The 22189-nt window shown below is 38.6% G+C and overlaps 5 protein-coding genes across 10 annotated transcripts; 1 reads left to right on the forward strand and 4 right to left on the reverse strand.

The window, feature by feature from the left end:
* Positions 1-319: 319 nt before the first annotated feature.
* Positions 320-3023, reverse strand: LOC137730618 (uncharacterized). 2 transcript variants are annotated; one of them, XM_088687919.1, is made up of 3 exons: positions 2704-3023; positions 1183-2056; positions 320-587 (listed from the first exon to the last, which is right to left on the reverse strand). In XM_088687919.1, exons 2-3 carry the CDS (start codon positions 2052-2054, stop codon positions 389-391), a joined length of 1071 nt encoding a protein of 356 aa, XP_088544045.1. In that variant the 5' UTR covers positions 2055-2056; positions 2704-3023; the 3' UTR covers positions 320-388. The 2 variants fall into 2 exon arrangements, with proteins under 2 accessions (XP_088544045.1, XP_068325700.1); XM_068469599.2 differs by having other exon boundaries at positions 1207-2056; positions 2704-2940.
* A 935-nt stretch (positions 3024-3958) lies between these two features.
* On the forward strand, positions 3959-6993 carry LOC137731627 (magnesium transporter MRS2-5). Of its 5 annotated transcripts, none has more exons than XM_088687792.1 (8): positions 3962-4154; positions 4688-4824; positions 4983-5301; positions 5430-5500; positions 5791-5919; positions 6086-6430; positions 6579-6626; positions 6711-6993. In XM_088687792.1, the coding sequence occupies exons 2-8, from the start codon at positions 4690-4692 to the stop codon at positions 6939-6941; spliced, it is 1278 nt and encodes a 425-aa protein (XP_088543918.1). In that variant the 5' UTR covers positions 3962-4154; positions 4688-4689; the 3' UTR covers positions 6942-6993. The 5 variants fall into 5 exon arrangements, with proteins under 5 accessions (XP_088543919.1, XP_088543918.1, XP_068326892.1 ...); XM_068470791.2 differs by having other exon boundaries at positions 3985-4154; positions 4930-5301; XM_088687790.1 differs by having other exon boundaries at positions 4010-4154; positions 4579-4824.
* Positions 6596-8565, reverse strand: LOC137731628 (uncharacterized). The gene is made up of 2 exons (XM_068470792.2): positions 7902-8565; positions 6596-7726 (listed from the first exon to the last, which is right to left on the reverse strand). Exons 1-2 carry the CDS (start codon positions 8422-8424, stop codon positions 7227-7229), a joined length of 1023 nt encoding a protein of 340 aa, XP_068326893.1. The 5' UTR covers positions 8425-8565; the 3' UTR covers positions 6596-7226.
* Positions 8566-8831: 266 nt separating this feature from the next.
* LOC137731221 (putative inactive purple acid phosphatase 1) lies at positions 8832-12892 on the reverse strand. Its single transcript, XM_068470323.2, has 12 exons — positions 12548-12892; positions 12296-12387; positions 12066-12132; positions 11857-11979; positions 11337-11429; positions 11069-11195; positions 10657-10738; positions 10341-10473; positions 10030-10235; positions 9818-9943; positions 9434-9743; positions 8832-9348 (listed from the first exon to the last, which is right to left on the reverse strand). Exons 1-12 carry the CDS (start codon positions 12731-12733, stop codon positions 9043-9045), a joined length of 1851 nt encoding a protein of 616 aa, XP_068326424.1. The 5' UTR covers positions 12734-12892; the 3' UTR covers positions 8832-9042.
* Positions 12893-14563: 1671 nt separating this feature from the next.
* On the reverse strand, positions 14564-18721 carry LOC137731219 (putative inactive purple acid phosphatase 1). The gene is made up of 12 exons (XM_068470322.2): positions 18197-18721; positions 17947-18038; positions 17710-17776; positions 17506-17628; positions 17064-17156; positions 16792-16918; positions 16398-16479; positions 16083-16215; positions 15773-15978; positions 15561-15686; positions 15175-15484; positions 14564-15092 (listed from the first exon to the last, which is right to left on the reverse strand). The coding sequence occupies exons 1-12, from the start codon at positions 18563-18565 to the stop codon at positions 14787-14789; spliced, it is 2034 nt and encodes a 677-aa protein (XP_068326423.1). The 5' UTR covers positions 18566-18721; the 3' UTR covers positions 14564-14786.
* Between the last annotated feature and the right edge of the window lie 3468 nt (positions 18722-22189).

Here is a 22189-nt window from a genome sequence, read left to right on the forward strand (position 1 = left end):
ATAATATGCTCTGATGATGAGTACGAAATTTTCAAATTCGACAACGAAGTGTTTTGAGGACTTTCTGGAACAGCTTTATACACAGCATGCCTTTCAAACACGAAGCGTTGCAGATTTCGGGTGGTATTCCGAAAGGGAGCTCACAAGTAACAAGTTTCCCTGTTGTATGCTAATGCATGTATTATGGGATGTATTAAACCTACTGGAAATTACACGGTACACCGGAAAGAAAGATCTGAAACTGAAACTAGAACTTGCAACTAAATTCTCTGACAATCTCGTGTAAACTCTACATATTCTTTTCTCAGTACAAGTATCGGAAGGGAAGGTTAGGCATTCATTATATCGACAAGGAGGAGGCTTACATAATCCACGGCGCTTACATTTCTCAACAACAGCAACAGTAAGAACAACAATGACGCCGGTGACAAGAACAACCCCACTTGAACCAAGAAAAGCAACGAAACCAATAGGTGACCTTTGATTTGGTCACTTTTTTAGGCGATAATCTGACTGGTGGTTGTGGCAGCGGCTGCTCCAGACACGGCTCTGTAACCTTCACAGAACTTTTCATCCCATTTGTCAATCTGCATAACAGAATGCACATACCAGTCACAGACCATAGATTTCAAGCAAAATCGAAAGATAACAAATGCATTCATGATTGTTGAAGAAAAGTTACGTTTTCACTTAAAGCCCGACAAATGGCCACCATAGTTAAAGAGACATGCACACATGCTTGAAAAATCACAACACTCTCTTTTGGCTACAGTTCCAAGGATAGCAGAACGCCCAGCTACAGTTCGAACAATAGCTGCTTGGCCATGTAACATAGCAGAACGCCCGGCTACAATTAGAAAAGTAGCACAATGGCTATGCACGCTTCTTTATTCTGCAATAAACAAAGGGTGCATTCTTCATGGACCACATTCGGGGTCTTGGATCTTGGCCAATAAAAGGAAAGTTTCAGGTTTGCGAACTTTGTTACTACTATGCATACATGAACAGACAAACAGATGATGTCTCCCTCCTGTACGCACAAAATTCTGTAGGCAGGCATATGTCGGAATTTTGTGTGTGCGTGAGCATGTATTACACATACGAAACTACATGTAGGCTCATCCTAAAATAAGAATGCATTACATCCAATAGAAAAGTAGGGTACATCCATGCACAATTCACCTTAGATAATGTATATAGACGTACATTGGGAAGGCAAAAGAGCGTGTGCTAGTCCCACTCCCATCAGAACGGCGAGAGAGGCTAGGGGATTTTCCAAAAACAGTTGGCGGTGGTACCCTTCCCTCACTATGATCTTCAGCATTTGCTCTTGCTATGTCCTTGATGGTCTCATCTGCCACTCCAACTCCAGATTTCCTCACTTCTTCAATCCTGTCACTTTCAATTTCTACCACTGGAACTGGAGGGGCTGGATTGAGCGAAAACAACTCGCCTGATTTGTACAGTTCCCCAGACTTGCCCAAATCACCGAGAAAAAATGTGTGGTCTCTGGAAAAGCTGTTGTTGCCTAAATGAATGCTAAACAATGACTCATTGGATGCAACACTCCAATCCATTTCTTTGTTGGATTTACTTGTTGAAAACACAGAAGTCGGGATCCTGTAAGGATCATATCCACCACACCGATCCATAGTTTGGACTGAAGGGGAATCTGTTGGTGACAAACCAGGCACCATGGACCCATGGGTGACATCAGAAGCCCGGGATGTTGATGCGGGACCTACAATGTTATAGTCATCATGTTTAGGGACGGAAGCAGTATGTGTTGAAGTTGTAATTCTGTTTGTATCCACTTGGAATAGATCTTCCAATGACGAGTCTGATGCCAACGAAGACAAAGAGGATATCGAGATTAGTCTTCTGGTCGGGACAGGACCACCTTCATTAGCAGTAGCCTCTGGAAGTATTGTTAAATGGCTACTGCTATCACTCCCATCAACGACCTTTGGTGTTTCAGGGTGCTTACTGCCTTCACTCCCATCAACAACTCGTTCTGACTTCTCGCTGTTCTTGCTTCCAGGTTCCAAGTCCATTACTGAAACAATGCCCAAAACAAATTTCATGACATAAATAATTGATACATTTTGCCTTCAAATGCCAATATTATCTCTTCTAAAGTACTTAATCCAGAGTGAAATGAAATGGATTTCCAAATTAGTTTCATGAATAAAACCGAACTATGATTTGCAAGTTTGGAAATGCTTAGCGAAACACACCTATCTAGATAATATGTCATTATCAATTTTATAACTTTTCTGACATGACTTCTCTCATTCCTAGCAAGTAAACGTGTTACATGTCAATGACATAAATGAGTACAACAACAACAACCAAGCCTTATCCTACTAAGTAGGTTCGGCCGTATGAATTGTAGAACGCCACTGCGCTTGGTTTTGCGTCAAATCTTCCGTTAGCCAATGACATGAATGTGTAATGAAACCAAAAGCTTAAGACCTAAAATATATACAATTTCATGAATTCTGTTGTCAACAATTTACCAATGTACCTGCATTAGCTATCGTTTCATGGAAACAAAAATCAAATAATAAACAGAGAAAAAAAGGTCCTTCCCATTAAAATTTTTAAAATTTAATTTCCAGATAAAGAATATGAATTTGATAGCTAAATTCAAATTGATTAAAAATATTAAATAAAATAGATAACAAAGGAAAGAAGCTCAACTGAATCATTAGAAATAAGCCCTTAAAATTCCCAATTCCATATGATCCTATCGGCGATCAGCTTTCCTCTGCCTCCTCCTCGCCTCGATTTCATATATATTTTTGGTAGAATTAAACCTTCCCTCGCCTCAATTGAATTACTAAATTCCCAAATAAATTAAAAGCATTTAAAAAAAATCTTCAAAAACAGAGTACGTAAGAAAGGAGAAAACCCCCTTGATTGCTAAACCCTAAGTTTGATAAATATAAACAAATAAATAAATGAAATTAGGAGTGAAAGTTGTGGCCGTTGAATATCTGAATTTGTGGTATTTGGGAAATAATAATTGATGTTAAAAAAACTAGGGTTTGTGAGTGGGAAAATCTGGCGACGGAAGGCGCCGCGAAACTTTCGGCGGTTCTTTGGGTTGCCTCCGTATCTGTAAGCCTTTCGCGCCATTTTAACTTTCTGTTACCTTCTTTGGGCGCTGGAAGGCCGATCTTATGCTCGCCTATTATTCCCGCTGCCTGATTCATCCACTAGCGTGATGCCACGTAGCAGTACAAGGGCGTTATAGTTGTATAGTTGGTTATGAAAATATAACCTAGGTCTAAATTACATGTTAATAAAATTTTATTTGTAGGCAGGATGAGGTCATGTTCTTACTGGGCTGTTGAAGCTCATCCCTTTATTGTTATGTAGGTTTACGAACTAGACATTCAAGAAGGTAGACATGATGAGATTAGATTAGATTGAAGTAAATAAAGTTTATTCATTTATTTACGGTAGGTTGTAAAGAATTCTTGATTTGCTTGAATTATTTTTATAAAATGAATTTATTTTCCAATCCGTTTCAATTTCCTTCCAATTATTTAGTTTTTAACTTACGTTTCGGATTCGGGTTCAAGTTTTTATTACCGATCCGGGTTCGGGACGTGACCACACTTTATGTATCCTCTGTCACTTTATGGTTTTTACAAAATATTTATAATATTGGTACCAAAATTGACGTTAAAAGATAGCAGAAAATTCATATAGAGTCTCTTTAGTATTTGTCTTTTAACATGATAAATTTGTTTAAGCAATCTGGTTAAGTGTGTGTTGAAAATAATTAACTTGTGTCAAGTGTGTGTTGAAAACAATTATCGTTGTCAAGTGTGTGTTGAAATAAGTGTTAGTTCGATTCTAATTACGAATTTGTTAGATAGGTGACAAATAAATCCGCGGATAGGGACTAGCATTATCCCATTAAAATTCTCTAATTATTATAATATTAGATAAATAAATAAATAAAAAGGAAACGGGGGCGGGGGCGGGGCCGGAAGGTGGGTTGGTATCTCAGCTTTCCCGGAGTACTGTCATCGGCCTCTCCTGTATCACTAAGACCAGGAAGCACATCCTCCGCTTCTCTCAATCTTGAGCTACCCACCATTTCCAATCCCGGGTCGGAATCCCGAGCTCTTTGCTCAAATGTAATTTTCGTTAATCTTCGGTTTTTAGTTTCTCTGTCACTTGCTGATTTCTTCGATGAGTTTCTCTAATTGTTTAGTAAACTATATAGTTTGAACTAATGATGGATTGGATTAGATTGGACTGAATTTAGCTTCTTCTGCGAGACTATTTGAGCGATTTTTTAATTTATTTTTAATTTTATAGAAATTGGATCAGCTCAATGAGTTGTATTAGTTCTCGTTTGGCAGTTCTGACTATACCTACTATTTCAGTCGGATGATAAATAATTATCGGTTGGTACTGACCAAATTAGTCGGGAATGTGAGATGCTCTGTCTGATTAATATGTGTTTCGGATAATACGTCGGACTATAATAATTTTTCTAAATGATTTTCACAGAAAACCAAGAAGAATTTAAAGTTCCGTTCTTTTTCTTGTTTGCAGTGAGTAGGGTTCATCAGCTGATACTTTCTGCATTCAAAGTTGCTTTCTTTATTTGTATTTTTGATGAAATTATGATGTTGAATTTACAATTTTCCGATTCTGACTTTAGATATGCGCCAAGAACATGATGCGCATAGATATGGTGGTTGCACTTTCATATATAGAAATCCGCCGATAACTAGGTTGCTCAAACATGAATGTGGTTGCTTGGGCTGCATTTTAGTACAGTTTGATATGCACCAATGTGTAAGTTTCCTTCTTCCTGATTTTGGATTGGAACCAAGAAGGGTGAATAAAATCGAATGGAAGGATCGCGATCGCGAACCCCTTTACTTCCTTCTGATCTTCCAGAATCCACCTCCTTTAATAATACTGGAAGCGCTCGTGGGCTGTCTGGTATTCAGGGACTGAAGAAGAGAGGTCACGGAAGTCGTTCTTGGATAAAGATTGATCTGCTTGGGAATATAAGCATTTTGGAGCTTGACAAGGCTACTATAATGAGACGTTGTTCGTTGCCTGGCAGAGATCTCCGACTTTTGGATCCTTTGTTCATTTACCCTTCTACAATATTAGGAAGGGAGAAAGCTATTGTTGTTAGTTTTGAACAGATCAGGTGTATAATCACTGCTGACGAGGTTATCCTGATGAATTCCCTGGTTGAAAGTGTTGTTCAGTACAAGTCTGAATTGTGCAAACGCCTAGAGTCAAACAAAGATCAATCTGGTACGGAAACTACTTCTACATAATAACTCATATTTTTTACTGCCTTGGGGTTTTACTCGTAGTTTTCTGATGTATGTGAGTAAAAAATCAACGTTGAATGCATTTCTAACGAGTCTAATTTGATTCAGATAACTTGCCTTTCGAGTTTAGAGCATTGGAGCTGGCTTTGGAACTAACCTGCATGTCTCTAGATGCTCAGGTATCAATCTATTTGCAGCACAACCCTATCAACCAATTTTGGTACATGTTTCATTTATGTTTTAGATAACCCCAGGAAGTTCTTTGTTCACTATGTTCTGGCGGTATAGCTATCCCCAGATTGGTAGAGTCCCTAGTCATGTATTTGTCATCGGTCAGAACTCTATACATAATTTTATTGTGAATTCATATATCATATGAAGTAAAAATTGACAAAAACCAGGAAATGAAGCAGGAATCATCATCAGCGCAAATCCATTATGTTAATGAAGTTGTTCATCAATGTGATAGGCACAGGAACTGCAAAAGGAGATATACCCTTTGCTGGATGAACTAGCATCATCAATAAACACTGTTAATCTGGAGCGTGTGCGTAGACTCAAAGGTCACCTCCTTGCATTGACTCAACGAGTTCAGAAGGTAAGGTAATTCTATTGGCAACCAAAAATTTGCTCTCGGAACCTCAAAAGAAGTAGTAGCATCTTCATTTTACTCTCATTCATTTGTGTTTTAGAGAGAAAATTTTCATAATATACTTGTTCTCTGCTCTTCATCTCCTCATTATAATTGCCCCTAATTTATCTAGGTCCGTGATGAAATAGAAAATCTCATGGATGATGACGGTGATATGGCTGAGATGTACCTTACTGAGAAGAAACTACAGTCAGAGGGTTATCCCTCTAGTGACCTTGGTTTTCAAACTAACACATCATGCGAGGAAACAATTGTTTCAAAATCTGCTCCTGTTTCTCCTGTGGGGTCATTCAGTGGAACACATAAATTGCAAAGGGCTTTTACCAGTATTGTGAGTTCAAGCAGGCAGGGAAGCTTATTGAGTTCGTCTAATTGCGGAGAAAACATTGATAAACTGGAAATGCTGCTTGAAGCATACTTTGTTGTCATCGACCATACTCTCAGCAAGTTGTTATCGGTATGAGATGTTTTACACTCAGTGAATACTTTATATATTTATTGGTGATGCTGCCTGATAGAACGTAGTGGTGGTATGAAGATTTGATTAAATATTAAACTGGCAATAAGTGATTGACAACAGCATATGTCTTGTTTTGGTGATGCAGCTGAAAGAATACATAGATGATACCGAAGACTTGATTAACATTAAACTGGTAAGGAGTGATAAACGCTTCTGCTTTCTTAATTACTACAATATATGCACAAATGAATTCTAACATTGCGCTTTGTATGGGCAGAGCAATGTTCAGAACCATCTGATACAGTATCAGTTGCTTCTTACAGCGGCTACCTTCTTGGCTACTATTTTTGCCGCTGTTACAGCAGTGTTTGGAATGAATTTTGCCGCCACTGTTTTCGATCACCCACCTACATTCAATTGGGTTCTGGTTATTAGCGGTGTTGCCTGTGGGTTCACGTACTTCGCTTTTCTTATGTATTTTAGGTACAAAAGGATCTTCCCATTGTAAAGTAAAAGTATATACTTCAATGAAATTGACGACTCACGTTCTAGTGGTGAAACTGAGTGTTCTAATTCTATCACGCTAAAAGAGCGTCAACGACGAAATAATTAGTGAAATTCCTAGACTACTATACATGCATTGCATCTTTTTCTAATTCTCGTTAACTTAAAATCTCAAAGAATCGTTACCAACACTCCAAAAATAATCATACTGCACATTGTATGACGATTTTTGTGAAATACCAATAACAGCTCTCCAACCGTATATGCAGCACTCTGTTCATCTTTCTGTTCAATCAGCCTCATTGCGTACATATACCAAATCCATTAAACGCACCTTCCTTTCACTGGCTTCAAGTGCTGCCTCGAGTTCCATGATTCGTGCTTCGAGCCTCGACTCGACCACTTCATACAGGCGCAAACTCAGCTCCTGAGGCGACACACCCTTGTTAATTTCCTCGTGAGTGTTCCCTTCCAAAATCTCTAGTTCAGCTAGGAGCTCTGCCTCAATTTTTCTCATTGCTTCGACACCGTCCTCCATCTGATCATCGGGCCTTTTCGCAACACATATGTTCGATCTCTCAGATTCTCGTACATCGAAGGAGGTAATGATCCGCTTCTCAGTTCCCTGGAATTTAAAACCCTCCTCCTCCTCATGTAAACTTTGGACCAACTTCTGAGTCTGCTTCAACAACTCATTCAACTTGTCAACTTCTGTTTTACGTGCACTAATAGTATATATTGCTCCAATAGTGATTCCAACTAAGAAAAGCAGCAGTCCATTTTTTGAACCTGAAAAAGTAAAAATTAAACATAAACGTCATGCGAATAGAAGGGAATTGTTATTACGACTCCAAAATAGTCATTAACGACTCATTCCTCCTCCTCATTTTTTTCGTCGGGGAAGAGTACATGACGACTTTTTTAAAGTATTGATAACAGATTCCTAATAAGAATACTGTAAAACCTTGTGAATCAAATGGGCTGCCAGCCACCGGTTTAGTTGAGCCGCTACATCTCCTCCTCCTCCTTCCCTGCCGCCACCGCGCCTTTTCCTCACTCTCCAACCACACGTCATTGACTTGGCTGCCATGGTTAACCAAAAATGGCCTCATTGCCAAAATACAAGGTGATGCACATGATGGGCTATACACATCCTCTTCCACTGTGACATTTTCCCCATACAACACCACCTGAGCCAATAAGCAGCTTTCTTTAGAATTAAGTGCTTTTAGAGAAAGCCCTTTTGATTTAACTCCAAGATATCTGCTTTTCTTTAGTCTTTGATGGAAAAGAAACCCAGCTTGTTCTGCCACAACAAAATCAGAAACCAATTCCCCAGAAGACTCAGTCAGCTCCTCACCATCGTGAACTGATTGATCTGCTACACCTTCCCTCTCTCGGGAAAACCATTTGTGCCAATAACACTTCGCCACGTAACCGGCCCCAGTGGCTGCTGTTGCTGCTGCTGCTATAATCCAAAAATCCATAGCCTCTTTTTTTGGTCAATTCTGATCTTCAAAACCCAAAAACGAAAAGGGTTTTTGGTGAAATCTGTCTGCCTTGATCGAAGAGACGAAGACAAGGGAGGAGATCCAATTTTTACTCTTCCTTCAAAAATGGTTGGTGGTGTCGTCTAAGGAAAAACAATGATAGCGTATCCACAACGGCTATTTTTAATAGTTAGTCACGCAAAGAGTCGTTCTTCCTTGCTCACGTATGAAAATTTGAACCGGATTTAACGAGATATTTTTCTGTACATGTTAGATTGACAATTAAGGAGGAATAATTCCTTCACACGTGAGGAGCCGAGCAGCGTTATAGGCTTAGAGTCAAACTGGTAAGTTGGTCATCCTGATGGCTTGTAGGTATTAAATATTGAAGGAAATCCAGAAAATATGAAAAAAAAATTAGGTAATATATAGCAGGTTCATTGAACTACCACAGGAACGTTCACAGCACGTCCTAATTGGATAGGAAATTATAAAATATTAACTAGCCGTCACTAATATTCCTGATTAATTACCATAATCTCTCAATTTTATATACATGGAAAGAGTAATGATCCGTTTATTTCACTCTGTAGTAACAAATATTTACTTTCCAGATCATGAGGCGAGTGTGGTGCTAGGGCAGCTATCAGCAGTGCAGGCTAAGATGTCCCTATAATCTCTGGATATTCTAAACGAGTCGTAAACATGCCCGTCCCTGCTCTTCTTGTACTCGAACAAAAGGTTCGAGTGATCGAATGCTGTGAGCTTGACGAATCCATGGTCGTAGTCTTTGAAAATACTCCATTTCGTTTGGATGGCGGTAAACGTTGACAGGCTTGCTCCTGCACCACCAGCAAACACGTGTATTGTTCCATTCAAGCTGCCCTTGTAATGGCGTTTCTCTTCATCGGTGCAAATATTCTGTTGCGAAAACACGCAAGAAATTTTTTATTGTAACTCAAATAAATTCTAACTTACTTCCTAATTCTGCAATGTGAAAATGTACCTGGTATATGGGACAGGTTCTTTCGTAGTTATGGACATGGCCGTAGATGCCAATGTCGACCTTATACTTTTGCCAGAGTTTTTGGAGGCTCTCCCTCCCCATTGGTTCTGCAAACGATCCTTCTTCCGCGTAATAGAAATCTGAAGAGTATCCCAGAACTCGATGTGCAAGAAATATTAGCCAGGGTTGCTTCTGCCTATCGACTGATGCTAAGCAGTGCTCGATGAACTTGTACTGCTCCATGCCCTCTCTCCAGTCATGTTCCGTGTCTGCTATGCAGAAGCGAAACATGCCATAGTCAGTTTTGTACCTGAATTAAGAAATAACATCCTCAGAAATGAAGAACAATCAAAATTGAGGATTTCTGACACGATATTTGCGTACCAAAACTTAGCTCTGTTCTCTGTGGGAACATAGAACATATTTTCAGCCAACACACCACATTCGCCTCCTGAATCCATGTTCTGATAGAAAGAACCTGTTCCTGGCCAGTCTCGTTCATGGTTTCCACTGAAAGGAAAAATAAAAATCACCAAAATTGGATAAAGATGATATCTTGTTCAAAGCAAGTAAGGAAATTAAACAATGGTGCAAACCTTGCAATCATGTAAGGAACAGTTGATGCTATTGGTTCGACCTGTGCAGTAAACTGGTCCCATTGTGAAAGATAACCATTCGCGTAACATATATCCCCAATGTGGAAGACTATATCGATGTTTTTCAAGTCACGAATAAGTTGCTTAGTAGTGTTAAGCGAACCTGGTTGGAAATTGTTGTATTCATTGGAACCATCAGCTTCATCCTGCTTGGTAAGATATGAGGATTTAGTACCATAAGAAGAAGAAAAAAATCATTTTGGGGTAGAAAAATTCAGTGAAACGAACAGATTTTTGAAGCAAGTTCGAACCTTTCCCATGTCACCAAAAATGACTATGCGCTGTAAAGAATTTTGACCAGGATAAGGAGATGCTCTAAACTGATACGTTCGACTCCAAATGTATGTACCATTAAACAATCTATGTCCCAGCTTGTACGTGTACCTGCATAAAAGTGAGCTTCATTTTAACTGGTGATTTGCCATAAAATCCAACAGCTGATTGTGAAATTTTTTACATTGTACTCATTGAATAGTTCATGGTTGTATCGTAAACTCGTGTAGTTAACAGGTTACTATAAAACTCACTCCTCGTTCAAGAAAATTGAATATACAGATTTTAACATACTGTCTGTTTGGCCACAACTCCTTCAGAAAACTAGTATGTATGAATCCAGGGTCACGCCATCCCACTGTTCTTGCTGGTGCACCTGCACACGTACATTGACAAGATAAACTGTAAAGCCACAAAAGTTTTAAGAAGGATTTAACAATGCAAAAATTTACCTTCAAGTCTTTGTAGGCTCCTACATTCTATGAATATTGATACATGTTCGACAGCAAAGATGATAGACTAACAACTGGTTTTACTGTTACAAAATCCTGGTATTATCTTCACCTTATAAATTAGCAATGTCAAGAATCTATCGTTAATTAACTACAAATTAAAAACGACTTTAGATTATCGTGCTTTCTCTTTTCTTCTCCCTATTTGTATGAGTGAACTCAAAATAGAAAAAAGGTGCAAGAGAGTTACGTACCACACAAGCTATGACGATCAAAAGTTAGTGTCGCAGCTGGGGAATGCATAGTTTCTCCTCTTGGACCCCATTCAACAAAAGGTTCTGCATCATTGATCCCATATCCACTTGTCCATGTTACGGTCATCTGAGTTTAGTACAGAACCATATGGTTCATTAACCGTTTTCTTAAATATATATATATATACGTTTCTTTGAAAACGACTCTTTAAAAAAATGCATGCTGTGTGCTCTGAGGATTTGAACTAGGGCAGAGACTATAACTTACTTCATTCCATTCTTTTCCTTGTGCTATGCGAGGGTAAACTGGTGCATCCGGATTAGCAAAAGCTACATGATTTGACACCGCCACCACCTTTGGCTATTGAGCAGAAAAGAAAGAATCAGAAAATTGCTGCATCATTTATTTAACGGGTTCAGTTTCAGAAACCACAGTACTCAGATTAGTCTTCTATGTGTGAAAGACAAACACATGAAAAAGGGACCATAAAGACAGGAGAATTCATCAAACAGTTGTGAAAGAAACCTTTTCCGGCTAGATTATATGTATGCAACAGGACTGACCAGCCAGTACTTCAAGAAAACACAAGGCAATTTTTGTAGATTATTGACAAATGGAGTTTGCATAATTCACTAAGCTGCTATTAGAAACACAATTTGTATGCGAAAGTACCAAAATGCTCAATTTAAGAGGAAAACAAAAATCAAAAGATAGTACAACAAAAGCCAATGTATAACAGTCTAGTTATCCCATGAATATGCAGAAGCAAGGACAGTTTTCAGCATACATTCAATAAACCGCCAGAAAATAGTGCGAAAGAGAAGTCTGATCTCTGGTTGATCAGCTGAAGCTTCAAGAACCCTTTTCCGGTGTCTTTGTAGTCGGGAGTGGAGTAATTCGCATACTGATACTGTAAAGTGAAACAATTTAAGGCTCATATCTGCAGCTCTTTGTAAACAATGTAGAAAAAATCATCACATAGTATGCCGGATGAACCTTAATCGGCGCAGAACACAAAAACGGAGGATAAACTCTCGGATTTTCCTCAGGGCAGGTGGAAGCACTGAAAAGTTGAATTACTTCCAATCAGACCAAAGGCATTAAATTTAACCACAGAATGCAATAAGAAGGGAAAACATTTGAAGGACATCATTCAAAAAAAGGTCTAAATGTTTGATTGAATTCAAATATAAACACAAGGGCAATGCAGGAACAGGTTTACATACCTGAAATTAGCAGGAGAAAACACTCCAATCCAATCATCAATTTTCGGGTTTTCGGTACCAAATTCCAACTTCACCCACTCTGTGTTTTGCCCCTGAAACATCAACAACCAACCCATCAGTCCAAACCACAGGATGAACATTGTGGCAGCATCGCAAGTCAATAACGCTCCGTGATCAGACCAGAAGGGGTCACCAAAACCAAATTAGGCTTTGAATTAAGAGTTTGTAAATAGCAATTAGTGAAATGCTCACCCTTAATCCAAGAACAGAAGGAGAGGCTTGAATGTAAGCAAGCTCATCAAGTGCAAAGGTTGCTCTATGAATAGCAATTCTGGAAAGAGGGTGATCTCCATGCGAGCTTGCTTTCTCAACTTGAAGGGTTGCAACAACAACCACCAACAGAATTGCCAACAGCCTCACTTGTTTCATTTCTTTCATCCCAACTTCCCCCACAGTATGAAAAAAGAAGAATCTTTTAGGAACAAAGGAAGAAAGTTGCCAACTTTGAGTGATGCTGGTGCTGTTGAACTGAAGTATAAGATTTTATGGGTTTCTGAGTTCCCGAGTTCCCAATGATTGCAAATACTTAACAACTCTGGGAATCTTAAGGAAGATTCGACTTTTGCTCCCATTTTTTCAAAGGGCATTTCAGTCAACAGCTGCTGTGCATTTTGAAGTCGTTTTTTGCCGGGTTTTTTATTACCATGTTCACCGAGCTTTTGATTCGCACCGAACAACATTATGATTTGAGGAGTGATATTACACTTAAATGTTATAAATGGTTAAAAGTTAGAGCGATAATTTAAGAGAAGTGGATACAAAATATCACACTATTTAATTTCGTAATTATAACACAACACAAAAAGATTGCAGGAAAAAGAGGAAGGGAGGGGTACTGATATTATTGTTTTCACTTGTTTTCTTTGCTGCACACACAAAATGTTTTTTATATAGAGTTACATCTGTAACAAACCAAAAAATAAAATGATTGCACCTTTTGAAAAATTCACATGATAACAATTACACTACTATGACATTTTTGAAAACATCATATAATAACAATTATACTACTGGAGGCATTTATTCTCACAATTTTAACATTAAACATAATTTTCATACTATAACTATATTATTTTGAGAGTGATGTTAAATCCCTGGAATTTAAAACGCCCCTCCTCTTCATGTAAACTTTGGACCAACTTCTGAGTCTGCTTCAACAACTCATTCAACTTGTCAACTTCTCTTTTACCTGCACTAAGAGTATATATTACACCAGTAGTCATTAAAGATTCATTTCTTTTCTTATTTTTCCGTCAGGAAAGAGTGCATGATGACTTTTTTGAAGTACAGATAACAGATTACTAATAAGAACAGCGTAAAACCCTGTGAATCAAACGGGCCGTCAACCACCAGATTAGTTGAGCTGCTACATCTCCTCTTCCTCATCCTTCCCCGACGCCACCGCCACTTTTCCTCACTCTCTAACCACACACGTCATTGACTTGGCTGCCATTGCTCCCCAAAAATGGCCTCATTGCCAAATACAAGGTGCGGCACATGATGAGCTATACACATCATCTTCCACTCTGGCATTTTCCCAATACAACACCACCCGAGCCAACAAGCAGCTTTCTGTAGAGTTAAGTGCTTTTAGAGAAAGCCCTTTTGATTTAACTCCAAGATATCTGCTTTTCCTTAGTCTTTGATGGAAAAGAAACCCAGCTTTTTCTGCCACAACATAATCAGAAACCAATTCCCCTTCTCTGGAAAACTATATGCGCAAATTATGCTTCTCCACGTTACTAGCCCCAGTTGCTGCTGCCAGAATCCATAAATCCAAATAAAAAGCCCCTTTTTATGGTCAATTCCGATCTTCAAAACCCAAAAACGGAAAGTGTTTTTGGTGAAATCTGTCCGTCTTGATCGAAAAGAAGAAGAAAAGGGAGGACATCCAATTTTTACTCTTCCTTCAAAAATGGTTGGTTGGTAACGTCGTCTAAGGAAACCCAATGATAGCGAATCCACAACGGCTATATTAATAATTGGTCACATGTAAGGAGTTGTTCTTCCTCACTCACGTATGAAAACTTGAATCGGTTTTAACGAGATATTTTTCTATACACGTTACACTGACACTAAGGAAGAATAATTCCTTCACACGCGAGGAGCCAAGCAGTGTTCTAGGCTGATAGTCAAACTGGGAAGTTGGTCATCCTGATGGCTTGTAGGTTTTAAATATTGAAGGAAATCTAGAAAAACATGAAAAAATTAGGTAATACATAGCAGGTGCATTGAACTACCACAGAAACGTTCACAGCACGTTCTAATTGGATAGGAAATTAAAAAGGTTAATTAGCATAATTAGTCACTAATATTCCTGATTATCTACCATAATCTCTTACTTTTATATACATAAAAAGATCACTATTTTGTGACAGCTGGTAATGATCCGTTTATTTCACTCTATAGTAACAAATATTTACTTTCCAGATCATGAGGCAAGTGTGGTGCTAGGGCAGCTATCAACGGCGCAGGCCAAGATGTCCCTATAATCTCTGGATATTCTGAACGAGTCGTAAACCTGCCCGTCCCTGCTCTTCTTGTACTCGAACAAAAGGTTTGAGTGATCGAATGCTGTGAGCTTGACGAATCCATGGTCGTAGTCTTTGAAAACACTCCATTTCGTTTGGAGGGAAGTAAACGGTGACAGGCTTGCTCCCGCACCACCAGCAGCCACATGTATTGTTCCATTCAAGCTGCCCTTATAATGGTGTCTCTCTTCATTGGTGCAAATATTCTGTCGCCGAAACAACAGAAATTTTTTTATGTAACTTGAAAATATTCTACTTGCTTCCTATTTACGCAATGGGAAAATGTACCTGGTATATGGGACAGGTTCTTTCGTAGTTATGGACATGGCCGTAGATGCCAATGTCGACCTTATACTTTTGCCAGAGTTTTTGGAGGCTCTCCCTCCCCATTGGTTCTGCAAATGATCCTTCTACCGCATAAGAGGCATCCGAAGAGTATCCTAGAACTCGATGTGCGAGAAATATTAGCCAGGGTTGCTTCTGCCTATCAACTGATGCTAAGCAGTGCTCGATGAACTTGTACTGCTCTGTGCCCTCTCTCCAGTCATGTTCCGTGTCTGCTATGCAGAAGCGAAACATGCCGTAGTCCGTCTTGTACCTGAATTAAGAAATAACATTCTCAGAAATGAAGATCTAATCAAAATTGACAGATTTCTGATACGATATTGGCATACCAAAACTTAGCTCTATTCTCCGTGGGAACATAGAACATATTTTCAGCCAACACACCGCATTCACCTCCTGAATCCATGTTCTTATAGAAAGAACCCGTTCCTGGCCAGTCTCGTTCATGGTTTCCACTGAGAGAAAAAATAAAAATCACCGAAATTAGATAAAGATGATAGATTGTTCAAAGCAAGTCGGGAAATTAAACAATGGTGCAAACCTAGCAATCATGTAAGGAACAGTTGATGCTATTGGTTCGACCTGTGCAGTAAATTGGTCCCATTGTGAAAGATAACCATTTGCATAACATATATCCCCAATGTGGAAGACTATATCGATGTTTTTCAAGTCTCGAATAAGTTGCTTAGTAGTGTTAAGCGAACCTGGCTGGAAGTTGTTGTATTCATTGGAACCATCAGCTTCATCCTGCATGGTAAAATATGAGGATGTAGTACCATAAGAAGAAACAAAAATCATTATGGGGTCAAAAATTTCATTGAAACGAACAGATTTTTGGAGTGAGTTTGAACCTTTCCCATGTCACCGAAAATGACTACACGCTGTAAAGAATTTTGACCAGGATAAGGGGATGCTCTAAACTGATACGTTCGACTCCAAATGTATGTACCATTAAACAATCTATGTCCCAGCTTGTACGTGTACCTGCATAAAAGTGATCTTCATTTTAACCGGTGTTTTGCCATAAAATCCAACAGCTGTTGGTGAAATATGACATTGTACTCATTGAATAGTTCATGGTTGTATCGTAAACTCGTGTAGTTAACAGGTTACTATAAAACTCACTCCACGTTCAAGAAAATTGTATATACGGAATTTTAACATACTGTCTGTTTGGCCACAACTCCTTCAGAAAACCAGTATGTATGAATCCAGGGTCACGCCATCCCACTGTTCTTGCTGGTGCACCTGCATACGTGCATTGACAAGATAAGCTGTAAATCCACAAAAGTTTTAAGAAGGATTTAACAATGCAAAAATTTACCTTCGAGTCTTTGTAGGCTCCTACATTCTATCAATATACATGTTCGGCAGCAAAGATTATAGACTAACAACTGGTTTTACTGTTACGAATACTGGTTTTATCTTCACTTTCTAAATTAGCCATGCCGATATCTATCATTAATAAAAACAAGTTTAGATTATCGTGTTTTCTCTTTTCTTCTCCCTTTTTGTATGGGTGAATTCAAAATAGAAACAAGGCGCAAGAGAGTTACACACCACACAAGCTACGACGATCAAAAGTTAGCGTCACAGCAGGGGAACGCGTAGTTTCTCCTCTCGGACCCCATTCAACAAAAGGTTCTGCGTCATTGAGCCCATATCCACTTGTCCATGTTACGGTCATCTGAGTTTAGTACAGAACCATATGGATTACCTTCATTAACCATCTTCTTAAATATATACATTTCTTTGAAAACACCTCTTTAAATATGCATGCTGTGTGCTTTGAGGATTTGAACTAGGGCGGGGAGTCGGGGACTATAACTTACTTCATTCCATTCTTTTCCTTGTGCTATGCGCGGGTAAACTGGTGCATCTGGATTGGCGAAAGCTACATGATTTGACACCGCCACCACCTTTGGCTATTGAGCAGAAAAGAAAGAATCAAAAAATTGCAGCATAATTAATTCAACGAGTTCAGTTCGTCAAACAGTTTCAAAAGAAACCTTTTCCAGCCAGATTAAATGCATGCAACAGGATTGATTAGCTAGTACTTGAAGAAAACACAGGGCAGTTTTGTAGACTATTGACAAATGGAGTTTGCATAATTCATCAAGATGCTATTAGAAACACAATTTGTACGTGAAAGTACCGAAACCCTCAATTTAAAGGAAAACAAAAATCAAAAGATAGTATAACAAAGCCAATATATAACAATCTAGTTATCCCATGAATATGCAGAATATAAAACGAAGACAGTTTTCAACATACATTCAATAAACCGCCAGAAAATAGTGCGAAAGAGAACTCCGATCTCTGGTTGATGAGCTGAAGCTTCAAGAACCCTTTTCCAGTGTCTTTGTAGCCGGGAGTGGAGTAATTCGCATACTGAAACTGTAAAGTGAAACATTTTAAGGTTCATATCCGCAGCTCTTTATAAAGTGTAGAAAAACTCATCACGTATGCTGGATGAACCTTAATCGGCGCAGAACACAAAAACGGAGGAAAAACTCTCGGATTCTCCTCAGGGCAGGTGGAAGCACTGAAAAGGATAAATTTGAATTACTTCCAATCAGACCAAAGGCATTAAATTGAACCACAGAACACAATAAGCAAGGGAAGCATTTGAAGGACATCATTCAAAAAAAGGTCTAAATGTTTGACCGAATTCAAATTTAAGCACAAGGGCAATGCAAGAACAGGTTTATATACCTGAAATTAGCAGGAGAAAACACTCCAATCCAATCATCGATTTTCGGGTTTTCGGTACCAAATTCCAACTTCACCCACTCTGCGTTTTGCCCCTAAAACATCAACAATCAACCCATCAGCCCAAACCACAGAATGAACACTGTGGCAGCATCACAAGTCAATAACGCTCCGCGATTAGACCACAAGAGGTCACCAAAACCAAATTAGGCTTTGAATTAAGAGTCTAAATAGTAATTAGTGAAATGCTTACCCTTAATCCAAGAACAGAAGGAGAGGCTTGAATGTAAGCAGGCTCTTCAAGTGCAAAGGTTGCTCTATGAATAGCAATTCTGGAAAGAGGGTGATCTCCATGCGAGCTTGCCTTCTCAACTTGAAGGGTTGCAACAACAACAACCAACAGAATTGCCAACAGCCTCACTGGTTTCATTTCTTTCATCCCAATATCCCACACGGCATGAAAAATGAAGAATCTTTGTGAGAACAAAGGAAGAAAGCTGCAAACTTTGAGTGATGCAGTCGAACTGAAGTTCAAGATTTTTTTGGGTTTCTGAGTTTTCAATGATTGCAAATCGTTAACAACTTTGGGAATCTTAAGGGAAGATTCGACTTTTGCTCCCATATCTTAAGGGGGCGTTTCAGCAAAGAGCTGCTGTGCATTCTGAAGTTGTCGTTTTTTTGCCGGGTTTTTTACTTTTTAATTTTTTGTTGCCATGTCAGCTTTTGATTGACGACTTTCTTTGAGAAGAGACGTTGCACTTATCATATTTTTTATATTATATTTATACTTAAAAAAAATCACAAATGGATTAAAACGTTGGAAATTCAGAATGTTATTATAATATTTATTTGATATTTTAATTTTCAAATAAAATTTAATAGTTTAGTACTGCATCACGCTAAATTTGAAAAGCGGTAAGCGTGGAATGACATGTTTTTTTTTTTTTTTTAAGATAATCAATTGATGGTGAAGTTACAACAATCCTCTTTTTTAAGAGTCAAGAAGGCTCACAAAACATTTTGTCTTTTCGTAATCATAATTGTGTGATGTACTAGCTAGAAAACGGAATCACGTTCATCCATTTATTCTTTATTGTGAACAGGTGGGGATGCTAAATGTTGGATGAGTCCAATGCACACTTTGTTTGACAAAGGGTTGCATATTTTGTCAAATAATATTTGGGTCTATATAACCCATCCACTGACGCGTACAAGAGTTATACTGCTTTGTTTAATTTTGGGACTTCCAGTCTTCCCTACCAAAAAGCACAAAGGCAGAGGTGAAATTTTTTCGTTCAAACATTGCAGTTATTGCAAGCATCAATCAATAATGTTTGTTGGTACGTATATTTTTCTTTCATTCTATTTTGCCAATTTCAATTATATTAATATTGTTCAAATTTGTGATGTGATTTAATATTAGTGTTGAAACTTTATATTAGTGAAAAGAATTTATATTATATAATAATTGAGCTGATAAACATACACACGCAAAAAGCACAAGACTAAATACTACAATATTCAAATGATAAGAGTACATTTTAAAGATTAAGTAAAACAAATAGTTGCATAAATCACACTAATTGATCACCAGTGAAATAATAAAAAAAATATATTAAGGTTTGTTTAGAATTGATTTTAAAATGATTGAAAATACTTTTAAAAATAAAGAAAAAAAATATTAGGGCTTGTTTAAAATTGTTTTAAGAAGTTCTAGTCATGTGTTTTTTGCATGAAGCAATAAAGTGCTTTTTTTCAGAATTTACTTGCAATTTTACTAATTATTGGTTCCAAAAGTATTTTCATCAAAACCGCTTTCGGTCATTTTAAAAACATTTCTAAACAAGACCTTAATCAACAATGAAATCTGCAGAGAAGCCTTTGTTGCCCATTCACATATCGGCAATGGTAACCTCAACCGTGACGCCTTCTTCCATCTCTATATCGATAACCTTCTTTACCACCTATGGGGTGCTCAACAAGTCCATCACTCTTTTTGAATAAGCATCTCAAACCTATCCATGTGTTGGTGTAACAAAACAATTAACAAATAAGGGCATGTTTGGTATTCTACTTGAATCTAACTTTTTAAAGTAAAAAACAATTTTCAAGTTTTGGACCTTAAAAATTTGTTTGGTATGACTATTTTAAAAAACTGAACTCAAAACTAACACAAAAATATAGTCTATTCTTTAAAAACATAAAAAATGAGTTTTTAGAATTTTTAAACTTAAACTCATTCATTTCTTCTCTCCCTCCTCCCCTCTCACTCCAAATCTCTCTCTCTCTCTTCTTCTTTCCCTCTCTGTGACATTCCACATCGTCCAGGGGAGTGATCCTTATATGTATATTCTCATCCCTACCTAGCACGAGACCTTTTGGGAGTTCACTGGCTTCGGGTTCCGTAGGAACTCCGAAGTTAAGCGAGAAGGGGGCTTGAGCAATCCCATGATGGTCACATCCCGGCCCGGGGTGGATCACTTCCCGGGCCCGCTCCACCACCGTAGCACAATATTGTCCGCTTTGGGCTTACCATTCCCTCACGGTTTTGTTTTTGGGAACTCACGAGCAACTTCCCAGTGGGTCACCCATCATGGGATTGCTCAAGCCCCCTTCTCGCTTAACTTCGGAGTTCCTACGGAACCCGAAGCCAGTGAGCTCCCAAAAGGCCTCGTGCTAGGTAGGGATAAGAATATACATATAAGGATCACTCCCCTGGGCGATGTGGGATGTCATAATCCACCTTCCTTAGGGGCCCGACGTCCTCGTCGGCACACCACGGCCAGGGTTAGACTCTGATACCAAATTGTCACATCCCCGCCGGGGGGGGGACCACTTTCCCGGGCCCGCTCCACCACCGTAGCACGATATTGTCCGCTTTGGGCTTACCATTCCCTCACGATTTTGTTTTTGGGAACTCACGAGCAACTTCCCAGTGGGTCACCCATCATGGGATTGCTCAAGCCCCCTTCTCGCTTAACTTCAGAGTTCCTACGGAACCCGAAGCCAGTGAGCTCCCAAAAGGCCTCGTGCTAGGTAGGGATGAGAATATACATATAAGGATCACTCCCCTGGGCGATGTGGGATGTCACACTCTCCCTCTCTTTTCTTCTTTCTCTCTCATTTCTTTTTTCTCTCTCCTTTTTTTTTTAAAACATTTTTCGTCTCTCCTCTAATCCGCTATCTTCATTATCTCAGTTTTTTCTCTCACTCATCTTCCTCTCTATCTCGTCAAATCATCTCTCTTCTTTCTCTTTCCTTCAATCATCCCTTACTTTTTTTCCTCCTCTCTCCTCTTTCTCCATCTCTTGCAACCCCCTCTTTTTATATCTTTTTGTCTAATTTAAGTCGTAAGATTTAAAAACTTTGAATCACAAACCAATCAAGTTTTTGAGTCTTAAAGAAAATTGTTTTCAAGAAATGTTCTTAAGAAATATTTTGAGAAATGATAAAAAATTTCAAATAGGATACCAAACAAGCCTTAAATATTCCTAAATCAATATCTTAGTTTTATTAAATTTACTAATGTGGTAGTGTTTACTCTGTTTAAATACATCATTGGTCGCATGATTTAATGACATAAATACGTATATAATGAGTCAAAAGCAATGTTCTAAAAATCGGCCCGGGCGGCCGCCTAGGCGCTGGGCGGATAAGCCCCGACTCGATTTAGGCCAAAGCAGTTACTCAAGGCGGGGAGGATTTAGGCGGCCACCTAGGTGCTCGCTAGGCGGTCTATGCAGCTACAAATCATAAACTTGCTACAACTCTCGTAACAAATCTGAAAGTTTCGATGTCGTACGTAGCAGCAAAGCCTCGACAATCTTCTGCAGCTTGCCATTTGTGAATAAATGAGAGAGAGAGAGAGAGTGAGAGAGAGAGAGAGGGAGGGAGAGACAAGGTATTTGACATTTAATCTGAAGTGGCGCAAGCTGCAGATCCATTGATTCAGTTTGAAGCTCTGCAAGGGCTCTGAAAGAGCTAAGGAAGAAGAATAAATGAAAAGGTGTAATAGAAAAGGTTATTCAATTTTCAAAGGGTCAAAATGTGTGATCATCTGGGACTCCACCTTTGGAAATGTGAAAGAGGTGAAGAGGCACACGGTTTTGAATTATGAAACCACCCACTGCTTTTTGTCTTTTCAAAAACTGTCAAAAGTTTTGAGATTTATACATAATATATATATAGATATAGATATAGATAGGGTTTGAGGGATTTATATTATATATATAAATGTTATATGAAT

The sequence above is a fragment of the Pyrus communis genome, chromosome 16 (assembly GCF_041283825.1).
Source record: "Pyrus communis isolate YQ-2024b chromosome 16, ASM4128382v1, whole genome shotgun sequence".
Taxonomy (NCBI): domain Eukaryota; kingdom Viridiplantae; phylum Streptophyta; class Magnoliopsida; order Rosales; family Rosaceae; genus Pyrus; species Pyrus communis.